The sequence below is a fragment of the Scyliorhinus torazame genome, chromosome 3, assembly GCF_047496885.1.
Source record: "Scyliorhinus torazame isolate Kashiwa2021f chromosome 3, sScyTor2.1, whole genome shotgun sequence".
NCBI lineage: Eukaryota > Metazoa > Chordata > Chondrichthyes > Carcharhiniformes > Scyliorhinidae > Scyliorhinus > Scyliorhinus torazame.
Window position 1 is genome coordinate 145,094,731 of NC_092709.1, and position 23,447 is coordinate 145,118,177.

Genomic DNA, 23,447 nt, shown 5'->3' on the forward strand with positions numbered 1-23,447 from the left:
TATGAGTCGCTGAAGAAAAGTAAGCAACTATTTGGACCATTGAGCGATTCTTTCAGTAGCAAAAGCTACTGCTACATGGACTTCATCATGCCCATTCAATTAGCCGGGAGAAAATTCCCTGTTTACATTCCCTGATCCCTAAACGATAGCAACAATGTCCTCGACCCTTATTTCTCCACTGTTTAAGCCCAATCAATTTTCTATCCTCACCTTAGCTCACAGTAAACATGGAGCCCCATATCACCACGTTCTCTGTAATCAATCAATCCTGTGGGTTCAGAGATATAGCTAATGGCACATTCTGTTTTCACATTCCAAATTTGAATGGTTAAATTCAGTGTTAAAATTATATGTATGACTTAATTCAAATCATATATTATCCATTTTAATTATTAGTCTGTTTTAATTGTTTTTTTCTTGACAGGTGGTTTATGAGCTGCCTACAGCCACACAATGGTGCTTTGATATTCAGTGGTGCCCAAGGAATCCTGCTGTCCTCTCTGCAGCTGCATTCGATGGCCACATCAGCATCTACTCCCTCATGGGTGGGAATCTTGATGCACAAAGACAGCGACAGGTTGACAATGTAAATAAATCTTTATGAAGGTGGTGGTGATTTATCTTGTTTCTTGTGTATTTTGTCACTACTCTTTGTTGCTGTGGTTCCTTCACTGTACGTAATAAGAGATGCCTTTACATAATTTCATTATATGTGAAAATGAAAATGAAAATCGCTTATTGTCACGAGTAGGCTTCAATGAAGTTACTGTGAAAAGCCCCTACTGTCTGGCGCCTGTTCGGGGAGGCTGGTACGGGAATTGAACCGTGCTGCTGGCCTGCCTAGGTCTGCTTTAAAAGCCAGCGATTTAGCCCAGTGAGCTAAACCAGCCCCTGTTTTACCTGTGCCAACAGGTTCAGAAGAAAAGCCAATATTAAAATGGAAAAAAATGCAGCACTGAAGTCTAGACTGTGGTACTGACCTATCTCACATGCTCACCACTTGGTGTTGAACAAATCAACCTTTCATTGACCACAGTGGTATATACATTGGACACTGTTATATGTGGGTAGTGCAGTCAGATGAAAACAACTTATTTACATTGTGTTTTTCGTGTACTAAAAAAGGGAGTGGTGGTGGGGTAGTAGTATTGTTACTGGTGTAATAATCCAGTGATGCAGAGGACCCTGGCTCGAATCCGACCATGTTGGTGGAATTCGAATTCAAAATCTTAAACTATTGCCAATTGTTGTAAAAGAAACATTCACCAACGTCCTTTAGGGAAGGAAATCTGCTATCCATACCTGGTCTGACCAAATGTGACTCCAGACCCACAGCAATGTGGTTGACTCTTAAATGCCCTCTGAAACGGCCTAGCAAGCCACTTAGTTCAAGGGCAATAAAGAATGGGAAACGAAGGCTGGCCTAGTCAGCGACAGCCACATCCCATGAATGAATAAAAGGTACGTTACAAAACAAAACATGATACCTAATCACAAAGAGATATTAGGTCAGCTGACCACAAGGTGGTCAAAGAGGTAGGTTCAAGTGTTTTGGAGGAGGAAAGCAAGGTAGAAAAGGTGAGAGGTGCAACGAGGGAGGTCCAGAGCTTAGAGCCGATGCAACAGAAGGCACAACCATGAAGGGTGGAATGATTAAAATGGGGATACTCAAGAAGCCAGAATTGGATGAACGTTGATATCTTGGAGTAGATTTAAGAGATAGGGAGGGACAAGGATTTGAAAGCAAAGTTGAGAATTTTAAAATGAAGGCATTGCTTGAGGGAACCCATGTCGATCAGCAAGCAGCGGAATGATAGGTGAATAGAGCGGTACGAGTTGGGACACAAACAGAGTTTTGGATTACCTAAAATCTATGGAGGGTAGAAAGTGGGAAGTCGGCCAGAAGTGCATTGGAATAGTCAAGTCTGGGGTAATAATGGCATTCCACAGCAGAGGAGCTGAGGCAGGGGAGAAGCTGGGTGATGCCACGGAGATCGAAATACGAACATGTGGTCGGAAGCTAATGTTAGGGTCAAATATGGCACCAAGTTTGCAATTAGTCTATTTAGTTTCAAGAATATAAATTTAAAAATTTATAAATCAGGTGGAGATTGAAGGTATGAGCTGTGAGAGAAATGTGGTTAAGGATGAGAGGAGTGGAAGAGACATGCTGCTGGGGATGTAGTTGTGCTGGCTGGGGACAATGAGCTGTTGATTTTAAGTTGGGCGTGCTTTTCAAGGATGCATCAAACTTATTAGTGGGATCATGAGGACAAGGAAAAAAGGTTGTCCCCAGGATCAGTGCCTATGATCGACTTGCTTTTGAGTTTATGTTACAACTGTTTTGAAAGCAACAAATGTGACAAATCAAATATTTACCATTTTTAACGTTGGTCTTCGTGTAAGCATATACATGATGTCTCCTTGCCTTTTTGTGTTTTTACACCATTCTATGCTCTGTCGCCAATGATCTACAAATGCTATAATTTTGTTTTTGACAGATTTCATCCTCCTTTGGGAATTTAGATCCATTTGGTACTGGACAAACCCTTCCTCCGTTGCAGCTCCCTCAGTCTGTAGCACAACCAAGTGTTGTGCTGCCTCTTAAAAAACCACCCAAGTGGATTCGCCGCCCTGTCGGAGCAACATTTGCTGTAAGTTTTGAAATCTTTTGTATTCGAGAGTAAAAATACATAATTTATAAAATCACAAGGTTGTTTTTCCACTTTGTCTGTTGCCCCTTTCTCTCCTCTTCAGAATGTGATCACTCATACCAGAGTATGAATCTACATCTGACAGCACCATCCCTGTGTCTTACCCAAATACCTATTCACCTTGTGGGAAATTTGAGATAGTGAGTGTCGTCAAGATATTTGATTGCAGGAGCCGTCACAGCTCCAGGTCATTTGTGGTGCTTTCACCACTCTCCCTATTGACGTTAGCTGACAGCAGATCACTGTTTGAAGTTTGCATTCTCCTGCCCTGTGTACCCGAGTGCCATGCCCCACAGTTTATTCAGCATTAATGAAGTAACTTCATGGCATTTTCCCTCGGTGTGCAATTTTGTCTCTCAAGGTTTCAGCAAATTCATTGTTTCCATTGATTTATTTTTCTCCCATATCTTTGTAATGAGGAAGCTCCTGCCTCTCCTTTGGTGGTATGGCGAAGGTTGACTACCTACATTTAAAAAAATTACTGCAGTTTTAGTATTTAGTTTAAATTGATTAATATGACACTTACATGCTTGCCATTGCTGCAAATTGAATTTAACGGCTGAACTGTTTTTCTTTTTCCCCCTCTTTTCTCTATTGCTTAATTGTTCTGTGTGTTACCTTTTGTGAAATTTCATGGCAAGTTTGGTGGAAAGCTGGTCACGTTTCAGAACCTGAAGCCCCAATCTCAGCAGCAGCAACAGCAGGAAGTTCCGTTCCAAGTATTCGTCAGTCAAGTTGTCACAGAATCGGAACTCCTGAACCGTTCCAATGAGCTGCAGTCAACGATACATACAGGAGGCTTTGTGGAGTACTGTCAATCAAAAGTTAATGCTGCCCAGACAGACTTTGAGAGGAACGTTTGGGGGTTCTTAAAGGTGAGAGGAAATGCTGACGGTGAATTGTTGAGACTTTTCATTGAATCATAGAATGGTTACAGTACAGGAGCAAGCCATTTTTCTGCAGGTGCAATTCACCTAGTCCCACTTCCTTGTCTTTTCCCTGTAGACTTGCACTATTTTCTTCAGATAATTATCCCATTCCCTTCTGAAGGCCTCAGTTGAATGTCTCTCTACCATGCCCTAAGGCAGTTGAGTCTCTCTCTATCATGCCCTAAGGCAGTGCTTTGCAGATCCCAGTTGCTCACTGTGTAAAAAAAAGTCTTCGAGATAGTGAATCAGTTGATGAATATTTCAAAATGCTATAGATTCTGAAAAGATTCCTGTAGACTATAAAGTAGCAAATGTAACCCCACCATTTTAGGACGGGAGGAAGAGAATGGAGAACTACAGATCTGTTTGATGTCAGTAGTAGGAAAAATGTTAGAATCCATTATAATGGATGTAATAGCTGGACATTTAGAAAAGACTGGGAGGACTTATGCAAGGGAAATCTTGTTGGAGTTTTTTGAGAATGTTGTAGTATGGATAAAGAAGACCCAGTGGATGTCATGTATTTGGATTTAAGAAAGCTTTAGTAAGGCTCCACACAGGAGGTTAGTAAACAAAATTAGAGTGCACAGGATTGGGTATAATATACTGGTATGGATTGAAAATTGGATGGCGGACTTCCGGTTGCGGCTATGCGGAGCTAAGTCGCACATTCGGCGGCTCCCGCAAAAACGATCTTTTGGGCTCTTTTCAGGGCCCCCAACGGCACTTTGTCGACATTTCCCGGTGTGGGAAGGAGTCTACAACAGCTCCCCGTCAGTATATGGCTTCAACTAGGAGCGGGGCGACAAAAAAGGTGGTGGTGGACCCGAAGAAGGTGCGAGGGAAGAAGGACAAAATGGAGGCGGGCGGAGACCTAGCAGCGTGGATGCAGTGGGCAGAAGGACAGCAGGAGGGTATCCAGCGCTGCTTCAGAGAGATTAAAACGGACCTGCTAGAGCCGATGAAGGCGTCTATTGATGAGCTGCTGGAGACACAGGCGGCCCAGGGAGTGGCGATCCACGAGGCTCGACAAAAGATCTCTGACAATGAGGACGAGATCTTAGGCCAGGCGGTAAAGGTGGAGGCGCATGAGGCACTCCACAAGAAATGGCAGGAGCGGTTCAAGGAGATGGAGAATCGGTCGAGGCGGAAGAATCTGCGGATTCTGGGCCTCCCGGAGGGGCCGGACGTGGGGGCCTATGTGGTCACCATGTTGAACTCGCTGATGGGAACGGGGTCCTTCCTTGGGCTCCTGGAGCTGGAGGGGGCCCATAGAGTGCTGGCGAGGAGGCCCAAGGCTAACGAGCCTCCGCGGGCGGTGCTGGTGAGGTTCCATAGGTTCGTCGATCGGGAGTGTGTGCTCAGGTGGGCCAAGAAGGAGAGGAGCAGCAGGTGGGAGAACGTGGAGGTTCGGATATATCAAAACTGGAGTACGGAGGTGGCGAAGAGGAGGGCCGGGTACAATCGAGCGAAGGCAGTGCTGCACAGGAAGGGGGTGAAGTTCGGCATGTTGCAGCCGGTGCGACTGTGGGTTACCTACAAGGACCGGCACCATTATTTTGAGTCTCCGGAGGAGGCGTGGGCCTTTGTTCAGGCCGAGAAGTTGGACGAGGGTCTGGCCGGGCGATTGGAGACTGCGGTTGATATGCTATGTTTATTTTTGTTTCGAGGGGGGGGGTGCCTTTGTATTGCTCTGGGTTTCTTTTTCAATGTGTTTTTTCTCTTTTGGGTCGGTGAGGGTGGCTGGGGCGAGTTGGGCATTGTTTTGATTGGGTTGGTCGGGGGGGGGGGGGGGGGGGGGGGCTCTTGGAGGTGAGATGGGGCCCCGCGGGGGAGGGGGAGGCCCGAGTCAGGGGTGAGGGGACCGGGCCTGTAAAAGGAGCTGCGTCAGAGGTGGCGGGGCCTGGTAGGTGGAAGGTGCGGGCTTTTTCCCGCGCTGAAGACTGGAGGGGGCAGGGCCGGGGCGGGGAAGCGAGGGTTGTTTCCCGCGCTTAGAACAGAAGGGGGAGGGGGAGAGCCTATGGATGGGGACGGGAGAGGAGGGTGTGCCACACAATGGGAGGAGTCGAAGGAGAGGCGGGAGCGGCTGGGGTCAGCAGGAGTCAGCTGACTTGCGGAAGTGCAATGGGGGGAGTAAATCAGCTAGGTTGGGATCTAGCCGGGAGGGGGTGGGGGGGAATCGAGTTGCTGCTGCTATGGTCAAGGAGGAGCTGGAGCGAGTGGGGGGGCGGGTCTAGACTGGGAGGGTGCCGCTGTGGGGAACGGGCCGGGTGTGGGGTGCAGGCGCGTGGCTGGCTGAGGAGGAGTCATGGCTAGTCGGCGGGGGAGGGGGCGGGTAGCCCCCTGATCCGGCTGATAACCTGGAATGTAAGGGGACTGAATGGGCCGGTTAAGTGGGCCCGCGTGTTCGCACACCCGAAGGGGCTCAAGACAGATGTAGTTATGCTTCAGAAGACACACCTGAAGGTGGCAGACCAGGTAAGACTGAGGAAAGGGTGGGTAGGTCAGGTGTTTCACTCTGGGCTGGATGCCAAAAATCGAGAGGCGGCGATCTTGGTGGGAAAGAAGGTGTCGTTCGAGGCGTCGAGCATTGTGGCAGATAATGGCAGCAGGTCCATAATGGTAAGTGGTAAGTTGCAGGGAGAGAGGGTGGTACTGGTCAATGTGTATGCCCTGAACTGGGACGATGCGGGTTTTATCCAGCGTATGTTGGGTCGGATCCCAGACTTGGAAGTGGGGGGCCTGATAATGGGGGGAGACTTTAACACGGTGCTGGACCCAGCACTGGATCGCTCCAGGTCTAGGACGGGTAGGAAGCCGGCGGTGGCTAGAGTGCTGAGGGGGTTTGTGGACCAGATGGGAGGGGTGGACCCTTGGAGATTTGCAAGACCGGGCGCGAGGGAATTTTCATTCTTCTCACATGACCATAAGGCTTATTCACGAATCGTCTTTTTCATCTTGAGTAGGGCGTTGATAGCGAGAGTAGAGGATACTGAGTATTCGGCAATAGCCATTTCGGACCACGCCCCGCATTGGGTGGACTTGGAGATGGGGGAGGAGAGGGACCAGTGCCCGCTGTGGCGCTTGGAGGTGGGGCTGTTGGCGGATGAGGAGGTGAGCGAGGGGGTCCGAGGAAGTATAGAGAGGTACTTGGAGACGAATGACAACGGGGAGGTCCGAGTGGGGATGGTATGGGAGGAACTGAAGGCAGTGGTGAGGGGAGAGCTGATCTCCATCAGGGCCCACAAGGAGCGGGGGGAGAGGGAAAGGCTGGTGGGGGAGATGGTGAGGGTAGACAGGAGGTATGCGGAGGCGCCCAAGAAAGGATTGTTGAGGAAGAGGCGTAGCCTCCAGGCCGAATTCGACCTGGTGACCACCAGGAAGGCGGAGGTGTAGTGGAGGAAGGCCCAGGGGGCGATTTACGAGTATGGGGAAAAGGCAAGCCGGATGCTGGCGTATCAGCTTCGGAAGCGGGACGCAGCTAGGGAGATCGGGGGAGTTTTTAAAAAAATATATATTTTATTGAAATTTTTTTCCCTGAGCAACATTTTTCCCGCTTACAAAACAAGCGAAACGATAACAATAACAAAACAGAAATGTTTTAACTTTTTAATAATAATAATATACAAGTAACAAAACCTCGTACTCTATTGACCTATACTCAACTAAGCCTCCCCCCCGGGTTGCTGCTGCTGGTCATCTGTCTTCCCTCTAACGTTCCCCTAGGTAGTCGAGAAATGGCTGCCACCGCCTGGTGAACCCTTGAGCCGATCCTCTCAGGGCAAACTTTATCTGCTCCAGTTTAATAAACCCCGCCATATCGTTTACCCAGGCCTCCAGTCCGGGGGGTTTCGCCTCCTTCCACATGAGTAGGATCCTGCGCCGGGCTACGAGGGACGCAAAGGCCACGACATCGGCCTCTTTCGCCTCCTGCACTCCCGGCTCTTCCGCAACCCCAAATAGAGCTAACCCCCAGCCTGTTTTGACCCGGGCCTTCACCACCTTCGAAATCACTCCCGTCACTCCCTTCCAATACCCTTCCAGTGCCGGGCACGCCCAAAACATATGTGCGTGGTTTGCCGGGCTCCCGCCACACCTCCCACATTTGTCCTCCACTCCAAAGAACCTGCTCAATCTTGCCCCCATTATGTGTGCTCTATGTAGCACCTTAAATTGAATCAGGCTAAGCCTGGCGCATGAGGAAGAGGAATTTACCCTGCTTAGGGCATCCTCCCACATACCCTCCTCTATCTCCTCCCCTAATTCTTCTTCCCACTTTCTTTTTTGTTCGCCCACCGACTCCTCCCCCTCTTCCCTCATCTCTCTATAAATCTCTGACACCTTGCCCTCTCCGACCCACACCCCTGAAAGCACCCTGTCCTGTATCCCCTGTGTCGGGAGCCGCGGAAATTCCCTCACCTGTTGTCTAGTAAACGCCCTCACCTGCATATATCTCAAGAAATTCCCCCGGGGTAACTTATACTTTTCCTCCAGTGCTCCCAAGCTCGCAAAAGTCCCATCTATGAATAAATCTCCCACCTTCCTAATTCCCAACTGGTACCAGCTCTGAAATCCTCCATCCATTCTTCCTGGGGCGAACCTATGGTTGTTCCTGATAGGGGACCCCACCAGGGCTCCCCGCACCCCTCACTGTCGCCTCCACTGTCCCCATATGTTCAGTGTTGCCGCCACCACCGGGTTCGTGGTGTACTTTTTCGGTGAGAACGGTAGCGGCGCCGTCACCAGCGCCTCTAGACTCGTCCCTTTACAGGACCTTCTCTCCAGCCTTTTCCACGCCGCTCCCTCACCCTCCATCATCCATCTACGTATCATTGCCACATTGGCGGCCCAATAATAATCTCCCAAGTTCGGTAGTGCCAGTCCTCCTCTGTCCCTACTGCGCTGAAGGAACCCCCTCCTTACTCTCGGAACTTTCCCTGCCCACACAAAGCTCGTAATGCTCCTATCTATTTTATTAAAAAAGGTCCTGGTGATTAAAATAGGGAGACATTGAAATACAAATAAGAACCTCGGGAGGACCATCATCTTAATTGCTTGCACCCTGCCCGCCAGCGATAAAGGCTGCATGTCCCACCTCTTAAAGTCCTCCTCCATTTGTTCTACCAGCCGTGTCAGATTAAGTCTGTGCAAGGTTCCCCAGCTCCTAGCGATCTGAATCCCCAAGTATCGGAAGTTTCTTTCCACTTTCCTTAGCGGTAAGCCTTCTATCTCTCTACTCTGGTCCCCTGGATGTATCACATATAATTCACTCTTCCCCATGTTTAACCTATACCCCGAAAATTCCCCGAACCTCCTCAAGATTCGCATAACCTCTATCATCCCCCCGCTGGGTCCGACACGTATAGCAATAGGTCATCCGCGTATAATGAGACTCTGTGTTCTTCTCCCCCTCTAGTCACCCCTCTCCATTTCCTGGAGTCTCTCAGCGCCATGGCCAGAGGTTCAATTGCCAGCGCAAACAACAATGGAGACAGCGGGCATCCCTGTCTTGTTCCCCTATATAATCGGAAATACTCCGATCTATGTCGACCTGTAACTACGCTTGCCGTTGGTGCCCCATAAAGTAGTCTAACCCAGCGAATAAATTCGTTCCCAAACCCAAACCTCCTTAACACTTCCCATAAATACTCCCACTCCACCCTATCAAATGCCTTCTCTGCGTTCATTGCCGCCACTATCTGCCTCCCCCTCCACTGAGGGCATCATTATCACCCCTAATAGCCGTTGCACGTTAACATTCAATTGTCTCCCTTTTACGAACCCTGTCTGGTCTTCGTGCACCACCCCTGGGACACAGTCCTCTATCCTCGATGCCAGCACCTTTGCTAGCAGTTTGGCATCCACGTTCAATAGTGAAATAGGTCTATAGGACCCACACTGCATCGGATCTTTGTCCCTCTTCAAAATTAGCGATATCGTCGCCTCCGACATTGTCGGGGGTAGTGTCCCCCCTTCCCTGGCCTCATTGAACGTCCTCGCCAACAACGGGGCCAACAAGTCCACATATTTTCTGTAGAATTCCACCGGGAACCCGTCCGGCCCCGGGGCCTTCCCTGCTTGCATGCTTCCCAGTCCCTTAATAACCTCGTCCACCTCAATCGGCGCCCCCAGGCCTGCCACCGCCTGCTCCTCCAATTTCGGGAACCTCAACTGGTCCAGGAACTGCCGCATCCCCTCCTCTCCCTCTGGGGGCTGAGACCTATACAGTTCTTCATAAAAGGTCTTAAACACCTCATTTATCTTTCCTGCCCTTCGCACATTGTCTCCCCTTTCATCCCTAATTCCTCCTATCTCCCTCGCTGCTGCCCTCTTTCGCAGTTGGTGCGCCAACAGGCGACTAGTCTTTTCCCCATATTCATACCTCCTCCCCTGTGCCTTCCTCCACAGTACCTCCGCCTTTCTGGTGGTCAGAAGGTCAAACTCGGTCTGGAGTCGTCTCCTCTCCCTGTACAGTTCCTCCTCCGGGGTCTCTGCAAATTCCCTGTCCATCCTTAAAATCTCCCCCAGTAATCTATCCCTTTCCTTGGCCTCTGTTTTCCTTTTGTGGGCCCCAATAGAAATCAGCTCTCCTCTGACCACCGCTTTTAGTGCTTCCCAGACCACTCCCACAGGGACCTCGCCATCGTCATTGACCTCCAGGTATCTCTCGATACACCCCCTCACTCTTGCACACACTCCCTCATCCGCCATCAGTCCCACATCTAATCGCCAGAGTGTTCTCTGCTCCCTGTCCTCTCCTACTTCCAGGTCCACCCAATGTGGGGCATGATCCGAAACCGCTATGGCTGAGTATTCAGCTTCTTCCACCCTAGAGATCAACGACCTTCCTAAAACAAAAAAATCTATCCGGGAGTACACTTTATGGACGTGGGAGAAGAAGGAATACTCCCTAGCCCTGTGTCTAAGAAATCGCCATGGATCCACTCCCCCCATTTGGTCCATAAACCCCTTAAGTACCTTGGCCGCTGCCGGCCTTCTTCCAGTCCTTGAGCTGGATCTATCTAGCCCCGGGTCCAGCACCGTATTGAAGTCCCCTCCTAAAATCAAACTTCCTGCCTCCAGGTCCGGAATACGCCCCAGCATCCGTCTCATGAACCCCGCATCGTCCCAATTTGGGGCATACACATTAGCCAACACGACCTCCATTCCCTCCAGCCTACCACTCACCATTACATATCTACCTCCACTATCTGCTACGATGGTCTTTGCTTCAAATGCTACCTGTTTCCCCACCAAAATGGCCACCCCTCTGTTCTTTGCGTCCAGTCCTGAGTGGAACACCTGTCCCACCCATCCTTTCCTTAGCCTAACTTGGTCCGCCACCTTTAGGTGCGTCTCTTGGAGCATAACCACGTCTGCCCTTAGTCCTTTCAAATGCGCGAGCGCTCGGGCCCTTTTTATCGGTCCATTCAGGCCTCTCACGTTCCACGTGATCAGCCTCACTGGGGGGCTACCTGCCCCCCTCCCGTGTCGACTAGCCATTACCTTCTCTAGGCCAGTCCCATATCCCGCCTCCGCGCTCCCGCTCGCTCCCCCAGCGTCGCATTCCGCCCCCGACCACCCTCTCTTTAGCCATTTCCTTTTGGATTTCCGCAGCAGCAACCCAGTTGTCGCCCCCCCCCCCAATGTGGTGCGAAGTGGAGCTGGCATCAATGGGGCCTTCAGGGACTTCTACAAGGAATTGTATCGATCTGAGCCCCCACGGGAGGAGGGAGGGATGGGCCGCTTCCTGGACCAATTGAGGTTTCCAAAGGTGGAAGAGGGACTGGTGGCGGGATTGGGTGCCCTGATTGGGCTGGAGGAGCTGATCAAAGGGATAGGAAGCATGCAGGCGGGGAAGGCACCGGGGCCGGATGGTTTCCCGGTCGCATTCTATAAAAAATATATGGACCTGCTGGGCCCGCTGTTAGTTAGAATCTTCAATGAGGCAAGGGAGGGAGGGGGCTTTGCCCCTGACGATGTCCCGGGCACTGATCTCCTTGATTCTGAAGCGGGACAAGGATCCCCTGCAGTGTGGGTCTTACAGACCAATTTCCTTGCTAAACGTAGATGCCAAGATGCTGGCGAAGATGCCACGAGGATTGAGGATTGTGTGCCGCAGATCATCCATGAAGACCAGACTGGGTTTGTGAAGGGGAGGCAGTTGAACGCGAATGTGCGGATGCTTTTGAATGTTATCATGATGCCGGCGAGGGAGGGGGAGGCGGAGATAGTGGTGGCGATGGATGCTGAGAACGCCTTCGATAGGTTAGAGTGGGGGTACCTATGGGAAGTGCTGAAGAGGTTCGGGTTTGGGGAGGGGTTTGTCAGGTCGGTTAGGCTGTTGTATCAGGTCCCGATGGCGAGTGTGGCCACAAACAGGAGGAGGTCCGAGTACTTTCGGTTGCACCGAGGGACGAGACGGATGTCCGTTATCCCCCCTGCTCTTCACATTGGCGATTGAACCCCTGGCTATGGCACTGAGGGAGTCGAGGAACTGGAGGGGGCTGGTGCGTGGTGGGGAGGAGCATAGGCTGTCACTTTATGCGGACGACCTGCTGCTGTATGTGGCAGACCCGGTGGGAGGAATGCCGGAGGTAATGTGGATTCTTAGGGAATTCGGAGACTTTTCGGGATACAAGCTCAACATGGGGAAGAGCGAGCTGTTCGTGGTTCACCCAGGGGGCCAGGAGAGGGGGATTGGCGAGCTCCCACTAAAAAGGGCGGAGAGGAGCTTCAGGTATTTGGGGATCCAGGTGGCTTTGAGCTGGGGGGCCCTGCATAGGCTTAATTTTACAAGGCTGGTGGAGCAAATGGGGGAGGAGTTCAAGAGGTGGGATGTGTTGCCGCTGTCCTTGGCGGGTAGGGTGCAGTCAGTCAAAATGACGGTGCTCCCAAGGTTTTGGTTTCTGTTCCAGTGCCTCCCCGTGTTTATCCCGAAGGCTTTTTTCAGGCGGGTTAACAGGAGTATAATGGGGTTTGTGTGGGCGCGAGGGACTCCAAGGGTGAGAAGGGTGTTCTTGGAGCGGAGTAGAGATAGGGGGGGACTGGCGCTGCCCAATGTCTGTGGGTACTACTCGGCTGCCAATGTGACAATGGTGCGCAAGTGGGTGATGGAGGGGGAGGGGGCTGCATGGAAGAGGCTGGAGACTGCATCTTGTGTGGGTACGAGTCTGGGGGCGCTGGCAATGGCGCCGCTGCCGCTCCCTCCAAGGAGGTATACCACGAGCCCGGTGGTGGTGGCTGCCCTCAAAATTTGGGGGCAGTGGAGGCGGCACAGGGGGGAAGTGGGGGCCTCGGCGGGGACCCCATTACGGGGGAACCAGCGGTTCGCCCCAGGAAGAACAGGTGGAGGATTTGCGGGGTGGCACAGGGCAGGGATACGAAGGTTGGTGGACCTGTTTGTGGACTGGAAGTTCACGAGCCTGGGTGAGCTGGAGGAGAAGTACGGGCTCCCCCCCGGGGATCACCTTCAGGTACCTACAGGTAACGGTGTTTGCCAGACGGCAGGTGGTGGAATTCCCGCGGCTACGGCCACACACAGTACAGAACAGGGTGTTCTCGGGGGGGGGGGGGGGGGGGGGGAGATCTCGGAAACTTACCAGGTGATGCAGGAGGAGGAGGAGGCCTCGGTGGTGAAGGTAAAAGGTAAGTGGGAGGAGGGGTTGGGAGAGGAAATTGAGGAAGGGACGTGGGCAGACGCCCTGGGGAGGGTGAACTCTTCCTCATCGTGCGCGAGGCTCAGCCTCATACAGTTTAAGGTGCTGCACAAGGCACACATGACCGGGACAAGGATGAGTCGGTGTTTTGGGTGTGAGGACAGGTGTGTTAGGTGCTCAGGGAGCCCAGCAAACCACACCCATTTGTTTTGGGCATGCCCAGCGCTGGAGGAATTTTGGAAGGGCGTAGCAAGGACGGTGTTGAGGGTGGTAGGATCCAGGATCAAGCCGGGCTGGGGGCTCGCAATATTTGGGGTGGCAGAGGAGCCGAGAGTGCAGGAGGCGAAAGAGGCCGGAATTCTGGCCTTTGCGTCCCTGGTAGCCCGGCGAAGGATTCTCCTTCAGTGGAAAGATGCGAGGCCCCCAAGCTTGGAATCCTGGATCAACGATATGGCGGGGTTTATTAAATTGGAGAGGGTGAAATTCGCCTTGAGAGGGTCGGTACAAGGGTTCTTTGGGCGGTGGCAACCGTTCTTAGACTTCCTGGCAGAGCGGCAGACATTGGTCAATGGCAGCAGCAACTCGGTGTGTGGGGGGGGGGGGGGGGGGGGTCACTTTACTTTTTTGTTTTTGTTATTTATACTGGAAGGTCTGAGGGGTTGTATATACTTGTTGTATTAAGTCAGGGTGTTAATGTTAATGTATTATTTATGTACGGGGGGGAGGGGGCGTGTATGGAGGGTTGTTTTTCTGGACTCTGTTTTGTACTTAACTGTTGGGTTTCTTTTTCATTTTGTTATTGATATTTTATGAAAACCCTTTAATAAAAATTATTTATAAAAAAAAGAAAATTGGATGTCACAGAAAACAGAGTAGGAATAAACGGCATTCTCGGGGAGGCAGGCTGTTTACTAGTGGGATACCACAAGGATCAGTGCTGGAGCCACACATGTTCAAAATCTATAAAAATAATTTGGATGTTGGTACTAATTGTAATATTTCCAAATTTGCTGATATCTCAAAACAAGGTGGGAATGTAAGTTGTGAGGAGGATGCAAGGAAACTTGAGGGGAATTTGGATGGGCTAAGTGAATGAGCAGAAACATGGCAAATAGAATATTATATGAATAAGTTTGAAGATATCCAATTTGTTGAAAAAGCAGAAAGGCAGGGTATTTCTGAAATGGTGAGAGGTTAGGAAGTGTTGGTGCCCAAAGGGACCTGCGTGTTATTGTTCATGAGTCACTAAAGGTTGGCATGCAGGTGCAGCAAACAATTAGAAAGGCAAATGGTATGGTGGCCTTCATTTCAAAGTGAATTGCATACAGGAGTAAAGATAGCTGGCTGCGATTGTAGATAGCCTTGGTGAGGCCTCAACTGGAGTATTGTGTATAGTTTTGATCTCCTTATCAAAGGAAAGCTAGCTTGTCATGGGGGAAATGCATCCGAGGTTCACCAGACTAATCCCTAGGGTGGCAGGATTGTTTTATGAGGAAAATGACCCTGAGGAATGTGAGGCGTACTTATCGAAATGTACAAGATTATTACAGGATGTGGCAGGATGGATGTAGATAGAACGTTTCCCCTGGCTGGTGAATGTAGAACAAGGGGTCACTGCCTCAGAATAAGGGGCAGGCCATCAACAGATGAAGAAGAACTCTTGGTCATTCATGGGGTGGTGAATCTTTGGAATTCTCTACCCCAGAAAATGTGGAAGCTCAATCATTGAATGTGTTCAAGACTGAAATGGATAGACTTCTGGATCAGGGGTGTATTGGGGAAACCCAATGATCAGCCAAGATGTGTTTGAATGACATAGTAGGCTCGATGCGTCAAATGGCCTTTCCCTATTCTTATGTTCCTATTGGTGTTTTGGCTCCAGGCTGCATGAAGTGAACATCAGTTCTCACATTCACATTTCTTTTTACCCACTTTATACTTTCTTTGCTTCAACAAAATCTGAAAACGATCTTTTGTTTACCTGTAAATTATCGTCTGAAGATTCCTTTAATTTCAACAAAAAATATTTTGCTATTTCAAGAGTCATCCTGCTAAAATCCTCTCTTGTATTTTCTGACTGCCTGTTAAACTTCAAGAGTCCTCATAACCACCATTTGCTTTCAGAGGTGATTTATTGTTGCCTCATAAAAATCTATCCAAAATAAGTTTTAATTGCTTGTTTTCTTAACCTGTCCCATCACAGCTCGATGATCTTGCGTCCTTTTGTCATTTTTGTTAATGCTGAACCTGGTTGGAAATCTGGTGAGCACAACTGTATGGTTTCACTAAAATATTATTGAGTGCCAGTGTCATTTTCCTCTCCCACTATTTCCCACTCTCTTCATCAGGAGGCATTGACCTTTCATTGGACTGTCACCTGGTATCCTCCTCTCTCTTCACTCTCCATGCCTCAGCTTAGAGATTGTGTCAGCGGGCCATTCAACTGCTCAAGCTCTTATCCTTGAACAATTAAGGGTAGAAACCCTGGCTAATTATCCATTTGTCAACACACGGGTGTTGTAGGTAATTGCAACAATGCAAAAATTAGCCTGAAGAACCAGGAATTGAACCAATAAACTTTGAGGTGTTGTGATTTATTGACCAGCTGAATAATCGTGCATCTTTCAATGTGTGCTGTTTGGGTCCATTTATATGCATTGATGTTTTATTTAGTTCAGCAATAACTGGCAAGTACCATAATAAAACTGAGTCTTTGATCAAGATTTATACCAGTGAAAAAACAAGATACACTTCGATTAGAATGCTTTATAACAGAGTTTTTCAAACTTTTTTCTCCTGGGATCCACTTTTGCCAACTGGCTGACCTTCGGGACCCACGCCACATTTGCTAACCTACACTATCCTGACTCAAGGCAGTGTTTGAGATGCTAAAGTTTTGTTGCCCCAGGCAAGGGATGGAAAATACGTCATCTAGCTTTCCTGTTCTAATTCACTATCCAGTAGCCTCTGGTGCATTGAATTTATGTCAACATAGAGTGAAGACAGGATCATATATGCCTGTGATGTCCTCCATCTATAAAGGTTCACTGTCCAGGGTCACACATGAAGTATAGTTACTCATGAGGGATACTGGAGAGCCGTCAACAATTGTGAACCTGCATTCATCGTGGGCCACTGCCTTGAGGAAACAAAGAAGGGAAGAAGACTGAGGTGAAGAGAACAATATCAGTGGGACAAAGCCATATGTGATAGCTACAAGTGAGGGAGGACCCTGTTGAGGGTTTATCTTGTGATCTGCAGCTGGGGCCAGTGGCATGATCTCTGGTTTCTCCACGACACCTTAGGACCCTGCTTGGTTTGGAAGTAGCTGTTTGTCAGAATCCATGCTAACTGTAAAGCTCCAGCAACCGTTGTCCTTTTACATTCATCTTGCCAATCCCCTGGTGCCTTATGTACATTGGACAAGCAACGTAGTCTGTACTCGCCCTTTTTCAAGTCCCCTAGAACCATGTTTTTCAATCTTTTTCCCGGAACCCACTTTTACCACCCAGCCGACCTTGGCGACCCACGCTGGCTGATTATCAAGACCTACGGCGGCTGACCTGTGTGACCTATGCCACCCGAACTTCGTGACCCACCATTTTTGCTTACCTTTAATGTGACAGATGAGCCTGCTTGGTCCTCACTATCTCACTTGCTTTGTCATTCAATATTACATTTCTGCAAAGGACATCCGCGGACAATTTAAGTTTACGCTGCATCCTTTGAAAAGAAAATCAAGAGATTAGTCTTTGAACCCGCCAGTCTTAAAATACCTTTGAAGTTTTGAGAGTTTAAAACTTTCATTTGCTAACACTTCCCTGCATATAACACACATGGGCTTTGCATCCTGATTTGCATTGGCACAATTAATAAAGCCATACCTTGAGAAATCATCTTTTTACGTTTTGTGGCACATGATTGTCGATTGTAGATTGTCAGCTCTGTTCTTGATTTCAGCTTCTTCTTAATGGGCTGTTCATCAGAGGCCCTGGTGCTTACACTAGCACTGCTTGTCCTGCTGTGCATTTTCCTGAGCCACTCCAGCAGATTTAGTTGTGAGATCCTGGCGTGTTTGTGTCTATGGCCCTCTCTTCCTTATTAGGAAACGATCCATTTTACATTCTTCAGTCGTGTGTTTGGCTTTGCTGCTAACAAAATGAAGGAATCTCTCTCCATCCCAGGGCACGTGACATCAGTATATGGGACGCGTGTGACCTGCTCTCTGCCGCCGCTCCAAGCAGGTAGACTTAATCAATTTATTAAAAATTAAAATCTGCTCCTGGGTCAGCACGCAGACATCAGGAGGCGGCGGTCTGCCCCGCTGGGCTCTGGGCCTGCACACTGCTGAGGGGGCACTCATGCATGGGACGGCTGGTGTTCTGAAAGCCAGTCACAGCTGGCATTTTTAAAAGTCGGTCGCCGCCGTTGGGTACTACTTCCCACGATCGTGAACGCTGCAACGCATGACACCCGCCCGTAACCCACCCGTGCGTCGTGACCCTGTGTTTGAAAATGACTGCTTCATAAGAACTAGTTTACTCAGCCACGCACAAATATCTGTGATATGTGTACTGTTACAAACAATTATTCAGTCTGGTCACCTCTGTCTGCATAAATGGGTGTCCAGGTGACAGCAGATAGGCACTGAGCATCTCTTAAAACATCTCAACGTGCCATCTGGTGGCCATCCCAGCACCTCACATGGAGATTTCCATTGGGAAACCCATTGGTGCCAGTAATGCTGCTGCAGATTAAAAAAAACTAATTGTCACAAAGCCTGGAAAGCTTAGGAGAGAAGCAAGCATAAAAACTGGCCTGCAATGGTCTTAAATTGCCAAAACAACCAATGTGTCGTTTTGCTTAGGCACCGTAGCAGCTTGGGACAGATAATTGCAATCGTGGTGAATTTTGTTTGCCATTAGCACAGCAATAAGGCTGGAAATGCGTTATGTCAGAGTGACGCTTCTGTACCAAGATAAAATGGAACTGTTCCAACCTTCTGCTTCCTCTATTATTATGGCCTGCTGGAATTGTGGTTGGTATCCAAATGGCTCACCGCCACCAGTTCTGAGAGCAAATTTGAATTGGCCTTGAAATGCTCACCTCCTAAGAACAAATTTAAGCAAAAAGTGGCTCATGTGGAGCATAGTCACCCAGAATGGGTCAGTTAAGCTGAAGGCCTGTTTTTGTACTGTGCATTTTATGTAATTCTATGTAAATGATTATAATTTTAATATTGGAACAGTGATGAGAATTAACCCATGAACAAAACCAGGCAGAGGAATGGCACTACGTGAATTGCTCATTTGGTGCAGACATGATGGGCCAAATAGCCTCCTCCTGCAAGTATAACAATTCCATGTATGGACTGGCGTTACAGACCGTTGTCACGTTTTCCCTATCCTTATGCTTCATTAGCTGATGCTTTGGGAAGGTTTGGTCCTCTGTCACTCTAACGCTCTCGCTGACCTGTGCATTTTCTGTTTGGAATCCACCATTTGTAGCCCTCTTCTGATCTCCACTTTAAAATTTTTCAGGGCTTTTGGGAGAGAAAATTCAGCAAAGGCACTTTTGCCATTTCAGTCGGTATATCCCTCAGCCCCATTATACTGATTTTTCCATCTTATTTTCACAGGTAAACTTTGAGATAGATCATCGCAATAAATACTTGGAACTTTTAGGATACAAGCAAGAAGAGCTTGCAGAGAAGGTGGGTAGTAGATTTCCTGGTGACACCTGAGTGGTACGAAGAAAGAAACTCCTTTATTCCTATTCTGCATTAGAGCAGATCGAGAAAGGATTACTCAAAAACATGATACTTGGGAGGGAGGAGGATGTAAACAGTATAGAATGTAACATTGAGGATTCTTTCTTCGGGCCAACACAGTTAACTTCAATATTTGTACATTTTTGCGTAGATTGCAACAGCACTACAAAGTGGAGCAGACAAGATTGGACTTCCCACAGATCAGGTACTGACAATACAAAATAAACAAAATTAAGCACAGATTTTTGCCATTTCAGGTTGCAAAATTGGAAAAATAATTGTCCTCTAATGCCACACACAAATGTTTTTATATAAAGAATTATTAATAGAATGCTATTGTCATTTTATTGTGCAATTTGAGTTTCCAGTATAAAGGTACTGCAGCCCATTGACTGTGCCAACTCTTTGCAAGAAGAAATCAAAATGAATCTCATTGTCCTGTTTTCCCACAGCACTGTATCTTTCTCTGCTTGAAAAGTTTATCTAACCTTGTCTTAAATGATGCATCAATCGTTACCTGCGGCAAAGAATAAAATAAAGCATTTATATAATGCCTTTCAATACCAGCAGATGTCTCAAAGTGCTCTAAAGATGAAATGTAGTTACTGCCATAATGTAGGAAACACAGCAGTCCATGTGCAAGATCCTAAAAACAGCAATGTGGTAATGACCAGATAATCCATTTATGTGATGTTGAGGGATTGATAGATTTTGGCAAGGACACTGGGAATAACTCCCCTCTATTCGTCAAAATAATACCATGTTATATTTTGTGGTCACTTGTGAGGGCAGGCAGGATTTCTGATTACCGTCTCGTTTGAAATCTGGCGCCTCCAACAGTGCAGAATATCCTCAGCTGTGCACCAGTGTGTTAACCTAGATTTTGAGGAAGACAAATTAGAGTTACACCATGTAAAGTTTTTGCTCCAAAAAGAACAGTTGTTACCTTAAAGGAATTTATTTGAAGAACTGATGGGCCTCAATGTTCTGGGCAACATACTCTGTCCGTTTGGAGGAATGACTGGGACAGATGAACGAGGTAGTTATATATAGTGGGGAATGGGGATATGGGCACGATCTTACTCCTGATAGGTCAGCGTTTGTTTGTAATAGACCGCTACATGTTAACGTTCATGCTGCTGATTGGTGGACCAGAGAATGAGTGGTAATGTGTTTCTTGACTAAGGGTAACCAGATGTTCCTGACAAGAATGCCACTGTCTTGGAGGATGGTGTGGTGTTTGTAGATCTCCATGGACTTCCTGATGTGCCTTGTGCGCAAGTATGTGATGAATGAGATAAACTTAGAGTTGGACGATTGGATGTGGTGATTACTGTTGAACGTATTTGCCAATAGCTCATTTGCCCCACTCACTATGTTTGAAGTACGTTTGATGTTCCTTGAGTCTAATAAATAGGCTGTGGTCTATTTTTCTCCAATGCAGATGAATCTGCAGTCACTTGGTATGCTTTAAATTCCTGGTTTTGAGAGGTTTCTTGTCTTTGTTGTTATGAAGAATGGAGTGGACATTCGTGGATGACGTGCTGCACTTGTCTGTCTGCTGACTTGAGAATACATTGTAATCTGTGTGAGGTGGAACTGATGTACAGAAGGCTGATTCTTGTCTGAGTGGAAGTACTTGTTATGGAGCGAGTAACTAGTCGATGCATCTTAACCTTGTGTGAAGGGAATACATTCTAGACTTAAAGTTTTTGTTGTAGACATTTTTTTGTCACTGATGGCGTAGGTTCTACTGAGTTCTGGAAACTGATTGTAGAGGTGATGCAAAAGTCAGCAGTTTAGGTTCATGTCGGTGTGAGTGGGCTTACGGTAGATGTGGTGAATGCCACTATGAGGCTTGCTGTGGAGAGCATTGAGAAAAGGCATAGAAAATTGCTCCATCTCCATGGTAATTTAAAAAATATATATTATTTCATGGGATGTGGATGTCACTGGTTATGCCAGCATTTATTGCCCATCCCTCATTGCCCTAGAGAAGGTGGCGATGAGCCATTTTCTTGAACTGCGACAGTCTGTGGTATAGGTACACCCACCCACAGTCTGTTAGGGAGGGACTTCCAGGATTTTGACCCAGCGACCGTGAAGGAATGACGGTATATCTCCCAAGTCAGGATGGTGTGCGGCTTGGAGGGGGATTTGCAGGTGGGAAGATGGGATTGTTGTTAATAAGGGGATTGACATTGTATTTGTTACCGTTTACTGTTTGTTGGTGGGTGTAAATTCTGAAGAAAATGTGAAAATGGAGAATAAAAATATTTTAAAATAATAAGTAACAACTGCTCTTTTGAGAGCAAAATTTTACATGGTGTAACTTTAACGTTTTGGCTTCCTCGGTGTTACTGCTCCCACCATGAAATCTTTATGATACATTTTGACTTGGAATTTGTGCTCAAGTCCTGAAGTGAGACTTTAATCTAGCAACATCTGACTGAGCTGAGTCACAGATGACACTTATCTCTCTTCTATCCATTTTCTGCAGAAAGTCATTTTTCCGAAACATTCCTCATTCTGAACCACTGGTGGTTTTAAATTGCTGGAATTTTCATAGAATCATAGAATTTACAGTGCAGAAGGAGGCCATTCGGCCCATCGAGTCTGCACTGACCCTTGGATAGGGTGACCCTTTGAAAGAGCACACTACTTAAGCCCACGCCACCACCATCCCAGTAACCCAACAATTTGGACAGTAAGGGGCAATTTAGCATGGCCAATCCACCTAACCTGCACATCTTTGGACTGTGGGAGGAAACCGGAGCACGCTTAGGAAACCCATGCACTGGGAGAAAGTGCAAACTCCACACAGACAGTTACCAGAGGCCAGAATTGAACCCGGGCCCCTGGAGCTGTGAGGCAGCAGTGCTAACGACTGTGCCACCGCGCTGCCCCTTCAGCTTTGGCTGCCTGTTAAAATCAGGAAGCTGTGAATAGAGTTGTTGTAGATCTATCCAGTGGAGTTGACAACAGAGGAAAATCAGTAGAGGTGAATGTGACTGTATCACTTGCTGCAAATAAGGTGAGGAGAGATATTCACACAATCACAGAGGATGTCCTTCGTAAGGACGTTTTGCATGCTGTGTATCAGATAGTAGTCAGACTGAAGACAGTTGAATGGGAATTATGGAAAGGTTGGACATGGAATTGGGAGTCAGCAATGCATTCAAACATCTGAGGGGGATAGAGGGTTGAAGGTGGGGCAGTCTTTGGCGGTACACAATGAGCAAGGATGGGTTTTTTGAGGAGGAAGTGATATCGGTTTTGAAGGTGAGAGAGGTGTTACCTGAAAAGGCTCCATTGATAATATAAGAAAGGGAGATTGATGAGGAAGAGTTGAGCAAGGGAAGAGAATATTCCTGGATGAGATATATTTGCTGAAGCAGAAACAGATGGGAGTAAGGAGGGACTTGGTTGAAACATGTAAGGTACTGAGAGGTCTTGACAGGGTGGATGGGGAGGAAGTTTTGTTTAATGAGTGAACCTAGAACGAGAAATTTCAGAGAGGCGAAATAGATTCAGGACTGGTGGGGGTGAGCAATAGAAATGAAGGAAGCTGCAGAGGCAGTTTGAACTTGGAAACACATTAGAGAGGAGGCTGTATTGAAGAAGCATTTAGTGATGCAGTTGGTCATAGACCCTGGTGTTATCTTTTCCCTCTAGGGTGAATTTGTAATAGAAATTTCAGCAGAAGAGTCTGAGACTCAGTAAACCTTGGTGATTAATGGGTAGATCCTGTGATGGATGGGTAGAGTAGCTTTTACTCCAAGTGTGTTTATGAAGGCACACTTGAGTGAATGGAGATGGACTATTGGGGGTGGGAGGGAGAGGTACGTTGAGAGGGAGACGATAATACTTTTGTGGGGAAGAATAGTGTTGATCATGAAGACAAGTGAGTATTTAAGCAAACTGTCAGCAGCAGTGTCATTGTATGTAAATAGCCATACGTGAAGGATTTAGGAATTGGAGGTACGCAGATGGGGGTGGGGAGCGAAGGAAGGTTTTTCCCCCCACTCAGTAGGTGGTCAAAGTATTCTGACTGGAGGGGAATAGGCAGATGTGGTTAGTAAGCGTGTGGTCAGAGAAAGTTCTGTCCTCTTGAGCTTTGCCACAGCCTCTGCTTCTGTGACATCAGAAAATTCAATATTGTGCTCACTTTGCCCAAATTCAAATCATTTGAATTTATTGAGAACAAGAGTAGACTCAGCATTGGCCCCTTGAATTCTAATTCAACCATTCACCAATCTGGGCACTATTCATTCATCCAAAGCCTTTGTTTCCTGACCATTGGGTAACTTTCGATCTATGTTGCCCCATTTTCTTTTATACCACATGCCTGTTTTTTATTGTAATTAGCCTCTTC

At 47.9% G+C, this 23,447-nt stretch overlaps 1 protein-coding gene across 9 annotated transcripts in view; it reads left to right on the plus strand.

Annotated features, from left to right (window-relative positions):
• The window catches only part of sec31a (SEC31 homolog A, COPII coat complex component), a 162,391-nt gene that overhangs the window by 67,751 nt on the left and 71,193 nt on the right, over positions 1-23,447 (plus strand). For 8 of the 9 annotated variants that reach the window (XM_072496351.1, XM_072496353.1, XM_072496356.1 and 5 more), the window contains exons 9-13: positions 425-586; positions 2,502-2,654; positions 3,356-3,589; positions 18,941-19,015; positions 19,224-19,277. In XM_072496351.1, coding sequence (XP_072352452.1) covers positions 425-586; positions 2,502-2,654; positions 3,356-3,589; positions 18,941-19,015; positions 19,224-19,277 — 678 coding nt within the window. The remainder of the gene's footprint in view (positions 1-424; positions 587-2,501; positions 2,655-3,355; positions 3,590-18,940; positions 19,016-19,223; positions 19,278-23,447) is intronic. The other variant, XM_072496352.1, reaches the window with a different exon arrangement.